Source organism: Crassostrea angulata, chromosome 2 (assembly GCF_025612915.1).
Source record: "Crassostrea angulata isolate pt1a10 chromosome 2, ASM2561291v2, whole genome shotgun sequence".
NCBI classification, from domain to species: Eukaryota; Metazoa; Mollusca; class Bivalvia; order Ostreida; family Ostreidae; genus Magallana; species Magallana angulata.
This window is the reverse complement of record NC_069112.1, coordinates 79,452,420-79,469,547: the sequence shown is the minus strand read 5'-3', so window position 1 is coordinate 79,469,547 and position 17,128 is coordinate 79,452,420. Positions and strand designations below refer to the sequence as shown.

General features: G+C 31.4%; 1 protein-coding gene across 1 annotated transcript; it reads left to right on the top strand.

Moving 5' to 3' along the window:
- The first annotated feature begins 982 nt into the window (after positions 1-982).
- LOC128170990 (uncharacterized) lies at positions 983-16,415 on the top strand. The gene is made up of 10 exons (XM_052836751.1): positions 983-1,086; positions 1,385-1,615; positions 3,419-3,733; positions 4,727-5,008; positions 9,470-9,754; positions 11,471-11,752; positions 12,993-13,289; positions 13,531-13,821; positions 15,150-15,185; positions 15,290-16,415. Exons 1-10 carry the CDS (start codon positions 1,020-1,022, stop codon positions 15,361-15,363), a joined length of 2,160 nt encoding a protein of 719 aa, XP_052692711.1. The 5' UTR covers positions 983-1,019; the 3' UTR covers positions 15,364-16,415.
- Positions 16,416-17,128: the final 713 nt, after the last annotated feature.

Sequence of the window (17,128 nt, the reverse complement as noted above, 5' to 3'; positions counted from 1 at the left end):
CATTGCACCATCGCGCTATTAACTGTATTGCAAATGTGCCATTGAAAAGAGAAAACGCGTCAGGTACTGAATATATGAACGAATTTCTAAATCATTGACATATGACAGTTTAGATGCGAAACTGTTTCCTTTATTTTCACTTTCGATTGTATAATGAAAGGGGGGGGGGGGGTAGAACATAAAATCTCACTCGAAGGGAACGTGGATGATTAAAAAAAAAAGAATAATGCAGCAAATCCAATCGTAATTTATGGGATTGGAGAGGTTAGTGGGACCTACGTAAATGAAAAAAGTGAATAAGCAACAGTACTTCAAAATCTCTTGAGATCGGCCCTTGTTACTCTAATAAATATTTTATGTAAGTTGTAAATGTTTCATTCCTCAATATCTGACACGAGTCCTGGCCAAGTCTTGCTATATGTAAACCAGTTGAATCTAATATAAAAATCCACCAAATAAAAATCCAGAAACACAACCAGTATCTGCTTCACCTTTCCTCAACAGATAGAAAAAGGAGTTTTGGAAGCCATGTATATTTTAAAAAGATAAACGTCATTTTAACCAACATTGGACCCACAAATGAACATATAATTTTTACAATCTTCATGAAACACCACTTATATTAAAAAATATGATTCAGCTATTGTGCAAATTGTAAACATTGCATTAAGGATTTTTAGAAACTATTTTTTTTATAACAAAAATATATTGTGGTACTTTTTAAACATTTTAGCATCTAGTTCACCCGAGGGATGAACATTTATTTCCTTAAAAATGGAAATCAAAAATGGAAAAATTATATTTACCGAACATTAATATTACTGGATACCTTTTCTACTGACCTTCCTCCGGAAGCAAGTTCTTATCGACACAAGTGTGATAAAATCAGTAAAGGAATAAACACATGCATTTATAAATATACACATTTTAGAGGAAGAAGGAAGATATTATTTGTCTTTACTTTAAAAAGTCTCAGTATCAACCTACACTGTTATAGCAGTTTTGGAGGAAATAAAAGGATGGTCAAGTTGCCGCTTTTGAAAGTCTTGTTTATCATCAAATGTGGACTGCTTTGTTTTGTTCACAGTGAGTGTCATTTGCTCCTTAACAACTATACATATGTTAATTTCTAAAAATAACTATTGTTACACGGCCGTTATTATATGGGGTCAATAAGTACGCACTAAATGGTATTGGTAAAACTGTGTAACAATTAACTACTTTAGAAACATTAGACAATTGTACATAGTTAAATTAACTGCCATGTGGTGAGCAGTTTTGTTTCACATATTTACTTTTATGTTTACCTTTACATTAAAAAAACATAGATTACTCTTTAATTTGTTTTTTCTGTTGCTTATGCCACTTACAATATGCATTTTAGGTCAAAATGTACAAATATCAACCAGGTTCATGTCAGGAAACGTAATATTTACATGGACGCCGTCAAACTATTCCTCCTATGACATATCCCTTACTAGAGACACGGCAGCAGATGCCTGGACCCGTATGCGTTATGCACAGTACACTGTGAGGGATGCATTGCTGTATGACACCATCACTATCAACGTTAGAGCAACTCCATGGTCTGTTGACAACAGACTCACATACAATGGTATTTTCTAACATTAATATTAATGTAAATGTCATAAACATGGATTGTTTGTTTACAAAGTTTTTTTTTTAAATAAATCGACATAAATCGACATAAACAAGATAAGTGCTTTTTGCTTTCAAATACCATTGAAAAAGCTGCGTTCATTTTAATTTTGATGCTTTATCAGAATGTTTAGGATCAACTCACTAAACGTCATTGTTATGAAAACCTATATTTTTTATGAACAACAAAATAGTTTAAAATGTATTTATTTAAAAAAATAATGTTCATTTGTCTGAATATATCTATTACACACGATTTTCAAACTGAAAACAAATAATGCTATTTAATTTGTATTCTATTTATACTTTAACTGTTTTGAATTTTCAGTTACTCTCAGCTATAAGCCTAAAATACATATCTATGAACACTCATAATTAGTCTCAATTTACTGCATAATTCATGACAGATATTTTGAAATCATTAGAATAAGGGGTATTCGTGGGTAGGCTTCACCCAAAAAATGAACTTTTTGACGAAACTTATAATACAAGATTTAGTATTTTTCGTATTCCCACTGAAACTGAAAACCGACGCATCCACGAAATTACATATCTGCAAATTAGCAAAAAACCCACATCCATATAAATGGCCCCACAGAAAAATAAATACATTTTTTATCAACGGAGTATTATACATTGAATGTTTTAAAGAAGAAGAAATTATTTCTGTGGAACCGAAACCCTAGCCATTGGCAAAAAAAGCTTAACAAATATTGTAAAGTGCACCTTCAGAAAATGTTCAATGCAGAGGAAATAATTTCATACTTTGAACCGTATATAATAAACCTCACACCATGAAAACCAACCACGTAATATAACACGTCATCACAATTAAACACGATTAAAAGAAATAATAACAGAATACACTTGCTTAATCCTAAAGCATAATTCATTTGAATATCAAGGTTATCAAATTATTATACTGAATATCAAATATCCTAATTGTATTGATTTATTTAATAAGGAAGTAAAAACAAATTGTTTTATTTCCCCGCTTAAAAAAAATGTAACAGTTAAATATAAATGGTTTGCTGCTGTTGTAGTAAAATATTAACATAGGACAAAGAATTTGTATGAAAATGGTCATATTTAAAATCGTTAACATGCTTTGTTGTAAAAAGGTCTAACCATCGCACGCATAAAATGTAGGTTACACAATCCTTCCTGTTTAAAAAACGTTCCTTAACATCAAAAATGTTATGCCCATGACTACTATTAAAGTCATAAGAAAACATTCATCCTTCTCTAACTTCTTATCTCTTGACAATATCTGTATCTAGGCTGCTATTAAATTTTCGGTAATAATATGTTTTGTAAACGCATGGAAATTTCTAATGAATGAAAATGAATAATACCCCCCCCCCCCCCGAAAAAGATAAAATAAAAACAAACAAACAAACAAACAAAAAAACAAAAAACAAAACAAAAAAACAAAAAAAAAACAAAAAACAAAAAACAAAACAAAAACAAAAACACACCCCCCCCCCCAAAAAAAAAAACGCACACAGAAATTTCATTTTAAAAAATCTTCTATGAAAAAATAAACTGTTTAGGGTTGAAATTCTTATCGTGATATTTAACATTCATTAAACTTAGAGATGATTGAAATAGTACTGCTAAATAGTACCTTTTTACCTGTCTTAATATTTTTTTTTAAAGCATGGAAGAAGTTTGTCGTGTAATTTTACCCCAATTTATCTTTCTCGAAGTTGAATGCATAGTATTCATACATTCATAACATTTGTTTGCCTTTTTGTAGTCTTCAAAGTTAAAACCAAGGTGGTAGACACAGTGAATCTATCATGGACAGCGCCGTTCTTTCCTGTCGCTGGACGATATCTTGTTTACCACACATATAGAGAAAACAGAACTATATTCAGTGTTAGAAGTAGTGGTGTAAGCTATGGAGGATATAATCAGTCGACAAAGTACACATACCTCACCAGACCGTTTGCTTCCACTAACATCATGTTTAAGATAAGGGACATAACTCTGGATGACGCTGGGTATTACAATGGTGGATCGTGGGCTGGAGCTGCGTGGTCAGGTGGAGGTGTTGTACTGATTGTTTCGGGTAATATATGAATTTAATTGATGAGTTTAAAATTGTACGCAGTGAGTAGTTTCTTTGTTATGCGTTACTGCAACTGTTTGAAAAAGTAGCTTTGGTGTTCAGAGTTAAAGTTAGCTATTTGGTAGAAAATCTGATGTGTAAACAACATTTAACAGCCAGTGAAGTCAATAATGCAAAAAATAAATGTACAAATGTCATAATTCCATGCTTTGTTTTCAAGAATAGAAAGATTTACGTAGTAGAAGAGCTAGTAGTCAAAATCAAGTAAAATATAACATAATAAATATAATTATTCCATTCATTACCACGTATCTTCAAAACAAACAGTAAGTTGAATGTGGCAAAGAAAAAGATAATGGACACGCTTTTTAGTCCGGCGTGTGGGCGTTATGTGACATTAATTATGAATTTGAAGGAGTTATAAACAGTAGAATTCGCATTAAGTTAAAAAACTATTGGTTTTCTATAATAATGATGTATTCACATTCATATTAACTTAATAAAACAACATTAAAAAAAATAAAACAATGGTCTTAATGTTACTATTAGAAGTTGTTCTCACGAAAACGACTATTATTTGAGGAGTATATTACCTAAAAAAAACTGATTTGTAGTCTTATTTACTCAATTTGATATCTTTTAAATTGGTTAATTTTTTTCTTTATTGTTTTCAGTACGTTACTCAAACAAAAAAAAATATGCAATTCTTTTCTGTAAAGCGCATACAAGTGGCGGATATATATGTTTTATTACATGTCTTACTTTCTACTTTTTCCTTCCTGAAGAAATGAATATGACAAGATATTTTGTTTGTTTTTTCATTTCTTTTGTATGTATGCAACATTTCTAAAGTCAAACTCAGCATCTAGTTTCTTTCATATCTTTTGTCCTTAGTTAAGACAAGCCTTTAAATCCGATCATAAAAGGAAATCCTCAACGTTGAATTCAATCAAAATGAAAATATTATTTTACACGTATTCTTATCAATTTTAGACAAACCCTCTAAGCCGAAGATAACAGGAGACCTTAACGTTGAGGTCAATAGATACATAACATTGACCTGTTCCAGTCAATCCACCTCAGCCCCTGACTACTACTCCAAGCTCCTCACCTTGTCTTACACCTGGTTTGTCAACGACACAAGGATAGGAGGAGAAAACAGAAAGACCCTGAGATATGTAACTAGAGATCTCAAGTACAACAGGTACACGTGTACAGCGACAGAAGAAGACTTGGAGACTGACAGGAGTGACCCAGTACAGATCAACCCACTGTGTAAGTATGGTGAATATAATTCAGTATTGTCGACATAAGGAACCTCTTCATAAGCTTCGAAGTTTGGGAAAGGGGTAGGTGTTTATTTTTTTCGTTACTAACAAATTCTATCATAAGGATGAAAAAGAAAACGAAAATTAGCTATTTTCAGTAGTTGATCCAGTAACGTTATTATATTGAACTTGCTCTAAGTTGACACGCCAATTCGGCAACTGATCGATTAATTAAATAAACCGGTAGAGTTCTATATCCAATTTAATGTCAAATGAAATTGCAGCTTATCATTAATCAAGCAGTTTCTCAGTTGCGGAAGAATGTGAATGACACCAAAGTAAGCAAAAAATTATAAAATATGTTTCAACAAATTGCATTGTATTTTTTCTAGAAGAATATAACAATTCATGGTGAATTAATATGTTTGTTTCCATGATAACGGTATCCAAACATACCCTTGTTGGAAATACTTCCGCTCATTAAAATACACCACTTGCAATAAAAATGAAGCAATTCTACATAGTTTGTTATCATTTCAATTCAATTTTCTTATATGCTCTTAATAATACATTGACAGAAGAGATATTTAAAAAAAAAAGAATTTCTGATAGGCTCCTCAGTATTCAACAATGAGCAAATGTGCAATTTCCTCTGCACGGTTCAAAAATGTTGCTTTTTGTGTTACTCTTCAATGCAAAATGGTCAAAAATATGTTTCGATATAACAAACAGTTTTATTTTTGAACTTAAATGAAATAGACAAATGTTATGCTTTTACTGGAAACGAAGACACTTATATGTCAATGACTTGGATAAAAAGATATTGCAGTCTGATTCTTCTGATCTGTGTTTTTATTTAATTTTGCGCTAGTTCTACTTAAACACTACTTTAGTGTACATAAAAACATTAATTCTAACTTTTATTGTTTCAGAACATTCAGTCAATTTATTATATTATATTATAATGCAAATAGCGTATAAAAATTCACAAAAAAGTAAAACATTATTCATTTAAATCCAAATTTTTTTGTTTAAGTTAAAAAAATAAACTATTTGCAACTTATAACGGGATGCAAGATAGGAACACAATAATTCTAGTAGGTATATATGAATAATATTTAATTTATGATTCGCTGCATGTATCTGACGATTTTTTTAAACTCTAAAACATATAAAAGAATCAAAATCGGTATTACATAATGTACAATATGCACAGTATAAAGGGCAAATTTAATTTTAAGCCATTCGGTAGAACAACATCAATTATTGTTACAACTATATGTTATGTATGAGTCATTTTAATACTATTCAAGTTTATACGGGCCATTTACATCTTCACATGTACATGTAATACATCAACAAACTAATACAAATAATGCACCCAAATAAAAAAGCCCTCTCAAATTTATTACATATATGACCAATCTAACATAAATATGGAAGCTGACAATGTATTACCACACCTGAATGAACACCGCTCTCAAAATTGTTATCACTCTATAACATAAATATTAAAGCACACAAGAGCAAAACTCCCTGGCTTATATTTACAACACCCCCTTTTCCTTTGGCTAGGATGTAGTATAAACATTTTTTGAGATACTGATTGACTTTGAAAGTAGACGTTTTATGTTATTCTTTCAAAAAGTATTGATGGTTCCTTCAGATTTCTTTCACATGATTAGCATCCAATGTTTAACTAATATTTGTGTCAATGTCTGTCTAATGTTTGGAACTCATTGAGCTATCTTCATTACCGACTATTGTTTTCTAACAAACAGACCAATCAATTGCATCCTTGACCATCTCTTCCATCAAGTCACTCTCCATGGCCTTCGCATAGGTCTGTTCTAGTTGACACTGCAATCATGTGGAGGAGATGTTGATTTGGGATTAAGAGACAACGTGCATGTGCGACAGGATTAAGATCTTGTTGAAAAGTTTTCTATTTTTCCAAAAATGTCCAGATCATAGATGAATGACCTGAAAGATGGGAAATAGCATCAACTAGAATACTTGTACATAAAGAAATATCTAAACAAAACTTGTTGTGACATTCAAACGCAATGATTTCTTAGGATGTACAATATATGGCTCATTAAGATTAAGGCTGGGACAATTCAGGTTGCAGTTTTTTAAGTTGGTTCGATATCTGTTCAAATTGCTACAATTCATATTTTTTTTTCGATTTGATTAAAAATATATAATAGATCAGCCTTCATGTTTCTCATTATAAACGAAAATACCTATGTTTATCTTGTAGATTCAAATACTTGAGGATAACAAACAAACAATTCATAAAAGAATACATGGTTTAGAATTTACACAAATAAACAAACATTTTAAATAAATTACAAACGTTCGATTGGGACACTCGTGCTTAGAGTATTAAATAGAATTAAATCAATGGAAATAAATTGCACAGTGATAATCTCTGGGACTTAAGATTTTAGTCAACAATATATGGAATATAACAGTTAAATTTTACCTTATTGTCAGATTAGTGAATATTGTTGGGTTTAATTTTTGGAAATTGTTATCATTCATTAAAATTTCATTGGGATGTAATTTCATTGATAGTGAAGATTGTTCGTGGTTTTTTGTGGGACTTTTGATTTGTTGATATAAAAGTCACATAAAAACTTCAGACACTGTTTTAACAGAAAAAAAGACACCATCTGAGGTTGTTGAGTATTAAATAACAACAAAATTGTACTTGACGCTTATTTAAAACCTATTTTAAAAAATTATTTGTTTTGTCGATGTGTGCATACCATAGCAAATATCATAACTAAAGAGTTCAGTCTGTCTTTTAATCTTAACATATATCTACTGAGTCATGGGTTTCCGATAGTCTAACACTCAAAGCCAAACAAAATGGCTGTCAGTGAACAATTTTTAACCTCACTCAGACATAGCATCAGAGTTAGTCGTCACTATATGCAAATTCTATATGTAGCTAAAATATAAACTGGATGCCACATGATTCGATGACTAATTGCTATGCATAGAGATGACAGGAGATTTCGTATGTTTGTTATGACATCATTTTGGAATAAACTCATGTGTTGAAAATTGACTACTGGAAACATTTGATTATCTAAAACATGTGACGACTTAATACAAATTCTGACATATTTTAGAATTAACTCTAAATAATGAGATATTAAGAAATCTATTTGGTTTTCATATGTGTATAGAACTATACTGCCAACAACTTGTATATATGATTTTGATTTTTTTTAATGATAACATTTCACCTTAGGTGCCTGGGGCTATACTCACGAATATGTACGATGCAACTTATATAGGCATAGGTATATTTTCATGAGCAGAGACTAAAGCATGCAAGCACCAGTGCATTATAATCTCAGCGAGATTCGTCGAGGCTGAAAACTTTTGACGGACGTCTCTGATTCATATATACTGAAAATCAGGAAAAAAAATATAGTCTCGACGAATGTCCCTTAGAATAAAGTGCATTACACCGGCATAGTATAAGAAAAATTCGATGATGCTCATACCAACTTTACTTTTACTCTAATCCCAGCATGATTCGCCGGGACTAAAAAACGGAGGAGACGTTAGTCAACAATTTTCAGTTTAGACGAACTTAACCTTGCTGTGATAAACAACTACTTTTACTCTATCAATGAATGTAGGTCAAACCTGGACAGATCTCTTTTTCGGGCGTCATCTCCTCCATCTGTGATAAGAACTATTCAACTGTAATATCAACATATGTGATTAATCTGCCCACTAGACCATTCATTTTTTTAGTTTTAGCAACATTTTTGTGGTGATATGTCTTCTCAGCGTTCAAAATCAAACCCACGTTTCCTTCGCATTGCCGAAAATCGAACCGATATATATGTCGTAAAATAAGAATTGTGTGTTAAATTAACTTTATATTATCATTTATGTTCACGTTTTATTTTTAAAAGAAACTATGAAATCCTTTACACAATAAAACCGTGAGTCCCATACTTTCTTAGACCTGGTCTTTTCATGAATTTATTAAATATTAGTATTCTGCATTCTTATTCAAAATAACGATAATAGGTTATTATTTAACGCAGATATTTGACCAGAGTCGTCAAACAACTTTAATTTTTAATTCTAATACATTTTGCTATCCCCATTGTGATTTTTAAAAGCATTCCTAACCACGTCACAGTAAACGTAATCTCCAAAACACGCATAAAACGAAGAATATTACTGTGTGAAACATCATTCAGAATTCAAATGTAGTGTTGATAATCTTATACCCTCTGATAAAAAAAGTATTTATACCAATGTGTTACAATCATGTAATTTCGAAATTCACATAAAAACGGTTTTTGTAATATTAAAACTTTTAATAGATGTATAAAAAGAGTTTTAGTTCTGTAAATTGATATTGATATGAAAAAGAAAAAAAAAAACATTCACATTATCAAACAAAAATCATGCTTCTTTATCTTTATAGACGGACCGGACATAATGAAATTCACTCCAGAACCTAAATTGAACATCAATGACAAATTAACAGTAAGGGAAGGGGAGACTATTGGTCCCTTTGTTTGTACAGTGGATTGCAATCCACCTTGTAATATAGAGTGGAAAGTAAAGGGCTCCGATGGATTCAGTGATGCTCCTTCAGAGATGGGGACGTTATTGCAACAACAAGTACAGAGAAATATGCGGTTATTCCGATGCCAAGCAGATCGGGGAAATAAGACATCAAAACAAGGATTTCAACTTGATGTCCAATGTAAGTATTTTACTAGGACATGAACGTTTTACAATTTTGTTGTTATCATTCTCAAATGTCCCTTTGCATTGGTTGTGTCCATTTAAATATATACCGGGTACCTCGTGGATTTGTATACAGTTTTGGGGAGAAAGAGGGTGATCCTTAAACATGATACTATTAATACACTAAACAAACATTGCAATATTTTCGTTTAAGGTGAAATAACACATCGTCACAAAATGGCTGACAAAATGACAACATTTCATTTTATTTAAAAGATTTTATCGAAAGTAACATGTAACTTACTTCATAGCCGAGTCGATAACGTGTCGGGCTTTTGATCCGTACATCCCGAGTTCGAATTCCACAGGGACCTTTGCTATTACTTATTGTATTGAGGTTTTTAGATTTTAATTTCTTATACCCAAACTTCAATTTTTTTGCTTATTTGACATTTGTACAGTTTGTTAATTATCATATCTTCCATAATAAACAAATTTAATTATTAGCCTATTTGTTAAATTGAGCAATTTTTTTCCCCAGGTGTGTTATTCCATCTTAAGATTTGAATGATTGGTTAGAACACAAATACAATGAAAACCATGGGCATATAAATTAAAGTAAAATATCAAAGGTATATATTTAACTGGCTTGATTAAAGATTTTAGCACATATGCATTCAACTGAATAATGACCTTTACAAAAAAAGTATATATACTAAACCTAATTCTTGATAAAGATAAAGACGTGCAAAATAGATTTAGAGATCATTAAGAATATATATAGTTTATAACAAAAAATGCAATGATCTTCACAAATAAGATGAATATGTAGAGGATAGCACTTTAATCAAACCCAGAACAGGAACTAATTAATGTTAAGTTTAGAAAAAGAGCTGCCCACTCTCTGATGAGCGTTTTATCATACAGCCTTTTTATATACAATGTATGTGAACTGTAACTGTATTAAAATAATCACAACACGTGGTAATTTTTTGTTATGGCATATATATTGTTCCGACTTGTTTTCAGATGGTTATTATCATTTTTTTTAAATTAAGTTTTAAAGATTTTAAAGATCTATATAATTTTTTAATTGTAAAGAGTTCGTATTTTCTGCTTTTAAATGTTTGCGTTAATGAGTTTTAGCTCTTCAGGGTGAGAAAAAGTCAGATAAAAAATTGCAGAAAGAAACATTTGAGTGATAGCGTTCAAAAAGGTGTTAGGCACATGCTATACTCCGGGGATTAGTTTGTCTGTAAGTGAACAAGCTCTAACTATGAAAAAAAAACTATATTCAGCCTCATGAACTTCAAAAACGAAAAAATTAAACAACAATATTGACAGAAAACAACAAGATTTCTTGATTGCTGAAATATATCATTTATAAATATTTTGTTTGAAACATTTTATTGATAAGAGAACATTAAATTGTAAAGAACCCAAACCTGTTTTTCTTAATCGTCATTGACGTGGAATGCTTTACTATTTATAACAAAAAAATCCACATAAAAATGCAGGAAACAAAAATATTAGTGATAACGATTCAAGGGGTTAATAGCGTATTTTATGATGGTTTATGATGGTTTTAATATAGTGTTAACATGAGTGAACACACTTTAGCTATGGAGAATACTATGCTACCTATTGAATTTCGAAAAGGTAAGATTTCAACAAAAGTACGATAAAACAAAAACTTGGCTGACATAAAGTATTCCATCGTTTTTCTTTTTAGATTTAGATGATACTCTCTTGTATATCAATGGCCAAATGATAAGTAATATCGAGTTGAATGAAAACGCGCCATTGAGAATATCGTGTCATGTGGATGGAAACCCCACCCCCACAATACGTCTCAGTAGGGGTCAGGGATACACTGAACTCGAACAGAGACAGGGGACATGGCTGAACTACACCATAGACATGGCTCAATGTACCGACACAGACACGTACAGATGTAGAGGGACTTCTACAGAATTCAGCAACACAGATAGAGTGATAAACATCAACGTTCTATGTAAGAATCACGCCGACTTCTTCTCAACGTCTAAACTAGCTAGTATACAAATAGAAAGATAGTTGGTTGAGAAAAAGAGGAATAGGATATGAAGGCTTGTCAAAAATACTATATTCTTAAAGATAAGTATAATCATGTTCGTTTATTTTGAAGAAAACAAAAACATTTAAGACAAGGAGTCAAAATATAACATTTTAAATTCGTGGCTATTTTAAGGCTGTGAGAAGCTAAATATACATCGAAAAATGATAATATTTTAATTATCGAAAAATACTTTAACCAAGCGAGTTTCTTTAAACTTTTATTACATAAATTAACAGTGACATCCAACACTATATTTGATGTATTTTTGTGACGTCATATATTTTTCTTAAGCATGTGACGGGTGTATTCTAATACGATAAATAATCTATAAAAATCGCATCGGCACAAGTGAATAATGTCATTAAATCAAAATTATTCTTATGAAAAATCCGTCGATAAGTAATGTATTTTGCAGTTCTTGCTGGGGGTTCATATAAATATTTCGTTTATTTGAAATATTGTCAAAACATTTCGCAACGCCATCGAAATTAGACACATTTTTACCTTATAGGCTCGTTTTACACAAACTTGGGTTAACCTACCCAAACTCGGGTTAATCGGTAGGTTTCCCCCAGCAAGATTCACATTGGTACTTATTTTCTCTCCCGATTTCACTTAAAATATACTAAGATTGTTTCTTTCTTTCACTTGCACCAAGCCGTTTTTTAATATGCATATACATATCACCATTCATTAGATTACACGTAGCAGGGGGAGTCTCAAAACCATTAGTTTATGAATAGTTATTTACCTATTACAAAGCTTTAAAACTGTTGATTTTTTGTACTCCATATCGGTGATATTGAATTTAGTAGCACTAGTTTTTATAACAGTGTCTATGTAATGGAATGAAGAGGTTTTATATTATGCACAATGAATATCACTTATTACGTTACGATACATTCCCTAAGAACGATCGAAAGAAATGCAGAACGTGACGTCAAAGTTAACTATGACGTCATATCTTATGAAGTACAGACAAGTGACTTTCTACATATCGCTGTGAAATTAATCAGGCAGCCTTAACATGGCCGCGTTCATGTCACGTAATTTCATTTGCATATAAAAATCATTAAAAAATAATAATGCTTACAACAAAATTAATAATATGGAAGGTACATGTATATGAAATATTTGTATTAATTGCATTTTGCAGGTACCACCAGACTTGATACAACCGGTTGTTTCAAATCCACATATGGGTCAAAGAGTGGAATGGATACCACAGTAAATGTTGCTGTTCCAATCATTGCTTACCCCCCTCCACAATCATCTGACTTCAAGTGGGACGGTCCTGTGCCACTGTCTGCGAGGACAGCTATTTCTACAGGAGATGTGTCCTACAAACACGTGGTCAAAAACTTCATCCCCGTGAATGATCATACTTATTTTGGAAACTACACACTGTCATACAAAGGACAAACAGTCACTAGAATCACAATCAACGATGAAGGTTACTTTCAATTATAAATTAAATATGATCGCGCATGCTTTTTTCGTGGTTTTGTTTTTGTTTTTTAGGTTGGGGGGGGGGGGTCTTTTTTACTGTTCATGTATATGGTATAGTTTCATGTATAATGGCATCAAATGAAATTTAAATATATACCTCCTCTTGTTTCTTTTTTTTTAAATTAGCTTAAATTATGACGTTCATTATTTTAATCCACTGTTTTGGTTAATTTCCTGTTATGAAGACGTACCACAAACCCCCTCAAACTTCACTGGATATTCCTACACCAACAGCTCCGTCAGTTTGACTTGGGTATCGGGCTTCAATGGCGGACCTGAGCAATTTTTCATACTGTATGCAATGGAAGGTTCAAATTGGAAAGTAATTGGAAACGTATCAGATCCGGGAGAAGGAAGACTTGTCTATTTCGACCCGGGATTTTTGTCCCCTGGACAAGAATATTCGTTTCGAATACAGAGCTGTAACAGGATAAACTGTTCTTTACTTTCTGCTGATACAAAAGTTACAGTGAAAGGTAAACCTAAAAAATAAAACCTTAAAAAAATAAGTTTCGATAATTGAGATTTTCTTATTTGCTCTGTTGTTATATATTGTCTGCGTAAACTTTGTATATGTAAATATCGTCAAGGGTAATAAATGACAAGAAATTAAGAATATCGTGTCACGTGGATGGTAACCCCGCCCCACCCCCCACTTTACGTCACGTTAGGGGTCAGGCATACACTAAACTCCATAAGATACAGGAGACATGGCTAAACTACACCATACCCACGGTTCAATGAACCCACACAGACACGTATAGATGTAGCGGGACATCTACATAATTCAACAACACAAACAAAGAGTGGACTAGATTAAACAGTAGATGTTGCTGTTCCGATCATTGCTCACCCTCCTTCTTGCTGTGGGACGGTCATGTCCCAGTATCTGTTAGGACAACTGTCCCCAAAGGAGACGTGTCCAACAAACACGTGCTTGAAAGCGCCATCCCCGTTATGGACCATAGTTATTTTTGAAACTTCACACTGTCATACAATGGTCAAACAATCACTAGAATCACAATTATATTTGAAGGATACATTTGTTTACATATTAAGATATGATGGATGAAGTTTACAATTAAGGACATTTTTATAAATAAATTGAAAAGGATACGTTTTTTAACTCTCGTTATTTTAAACTGAATAAAAACCTAGCTGTTTTAAGTTTAACAATACGTTATCTATTTAATGTCCTGTTTGTTAAAACTAAAACGGGATAGTCTTATGCCAACGGCTACGCAAACTTGACCTGAATATCAGGGTTTAATGGAGGATCTCCACAATTCTTTATATTATTCATAAATAACAAATCTACTCGGGAAGTAATTGGAAAAGTATCAGATCCAGGAGAGGGAAGCTTTGTCTATTTCGACTTGGGATTTATGACCCGGGGTCAGGAATTTCGATTTCGTTTTAAAAGCTGTAACAAACTCAACTGTTCCCCAACATCTCTAAAGTATAAATTAATAGTACATCTTGTTTTAATTATTTGTGTGTACATACATTGAAATGATATTGATAAGACTTCTTTGAAATATACGTGTTATTTATTTTTTGAACGAACAAGTAACCCTTAAAATAAAAAAAAAATGATGAAGTGGAACGGATTATTTCTTTTTTTAGCTTAACCGAAACAAAGTGGAACAATCAATTATTATTGCTTATTAATTTTCCAGTCTCAAACAATTGCTTATAGACCAATGTCATGCTGAACTTGCCCAGAGAATGTTGTTATTTAAAATAATTATTTTCCTTCTAGTTTATTATATGTGAAAATCAAAATGTTGGTTTCTTTTGTCAGGTAACCTTTTGGAAAATTCAAGTATGGACTCAACAGGTGCGTTTAAGTATAGCATAGAAAAAACAAAACAAAAACACGAAGAAAAATAATTTCTTAAAACTTCATATTTACAATCTAGTCGATGTATTTTGTATTTTCAGGAGCAGTGGCATCGAGATCATGTATTATTGCAATCTCCCTTGTTTCTGTTCTCCTGGGTTTGACGTGGTTTTAGGTGGCAGTGTTTGTTGTATATAACAGACGATATCGCAATGTTCATCAGAAAAGTAAACATGGCGAAGAAAGGACCCAAATCGAAACTCAAAACATGACACAACATTATGATGACATACAGGGTACAGATGTATACCAACTTGAGGCGCAAAATATGACACAACATTACGATGATGTACAGGATAGGGTTCATGAAGGAAACTACACGAACCTAAAGGAAGGCAAGACAGTTGCAGAGGGAGATTATACCGAACTAGGTCAATGTGACCCAGAAACTCTTTACGAGAAGTTAAAGGAATGAGTAGCTTTAAAGGAGAATGAATTTAAGAGAAGGTTACATACGTGACATACTTTATGGCGAGATATACAAAATGTTTTGGTTATGTAAATGAAGCAAAAAGAGATTATAATTTTTCCCCATAAATTCCTGTGTAAATATTCGACCCCTCTCCAAATGTGCCCGAAGTATTTGAATGACATAATTTCACATGAAGATACCCGCAGAGACGATTCAGCTTTTTTCGCCAAAATTTTTTTTTTTTTTTTTTAAATCAACAATTTTTTTAAAACTTCTTAAATATTTTTCCTTATAATTGTGTTCATTTTTGTCTTTGCCTTTATGGCTTCTAATTCATTATTTGTTTTATTATTTTCTTCAATTTTTAATTACAGATCATATTTCTCATTTTATAAAGTTTATCACCTTTTCCCATTTTTTTGAATTTTCAAACTCTGTCATGAAAAAGCGTCGAAGACAATACGTACAATCGTGTAATCTACCTAATATTTAAGATAAAAAATAATTAGTTTTTTAATGCAAACTAAAACCTAACTATGTAATCCTTTAAAAAAAAAAAAATATATATATATATATACAGTAAAACACGGTTATAGCGAACACGCTTATAATGAATTGACGCTTACAGCGAAGTGATTTTCATTCCCTGTGACTTTATTTCATGTTGTAAACTTGACGGATATAACGAATTACGCTTATAACGAAGTACAATTGCCCGTCCCTGGGACTTCGTTATAAGCGTGTTTTACTGTATATATATATATATATATATATATATATATATATATATATATATATATATATATATATATATATATATATATATATATATATATATATATATATATATATATATATATATATATATATTAATATTAATTCAAAATAAAATGTTTCTCTTAGTTAGTTGGAGAAATGATGAGCCAACTGTTTGTTAGTTTTAACAAGTTTGTACATATTACTTGTCTAAATTTAATGATTCCGTGAATAATGATTTTCTCGTCGAGAAACTTTCAAGCTTGAACAGTAACTATTAAAACTAATATATAATGTTAAGAATCATTTGGTATGTGCATATAACATGTATCCATATTGTTTTAAATGATCTGCATATTTCATTTGACGATCATGTTGGTTTACAGATTTGGTCTCTGTGTATAGTCAGCAATTGACAATTTAGTCATTCGTATCTTTATTTTTATTTTTTTACAATGACTTTTATCATTGCATGTTTAATTGTTTTTAAAAAGACATCGTAAAATTACATGCGAATGTATCAAAATACAAATTTGGCAATACAAAAATAAAAATCATAGAGCTATCAAAACTTATTGTTTAGTTTCTGTTATAAACAAGATTCATGTAGATGGGTAGGATAACTAATTTATAAACTACGCGTGTATTTGAATAAAAACACATGAATTATTGTTTAAGAAAGTAAGAATTTTTACAAATATTTGCAAATGGT

Bases quoted from the DNA above. Each gene is read 5' to 3' on its own strand.
- LOC128170990 (XM_052836751.1), top strand. From the start codon at position 1,020: ATGGTCAAGTTGCCGCTTTTGAAAGTCTTGTTTATCATCAAATGTGGA. The intron at 11,753-12,992 runs GTAAGAATCACG...TGCATTTTGCAG, and splicing joins GATAAACATCAACGTTCTAT to GTACCACCAGACTTGATACA. The intron at 13,290-13,530 runs GTTACTTTCAAT...CCTGTTATGAAG, and splicing joins AATCACAATCAACGATGAAG to ACGTACCACAAACCCCCTCA.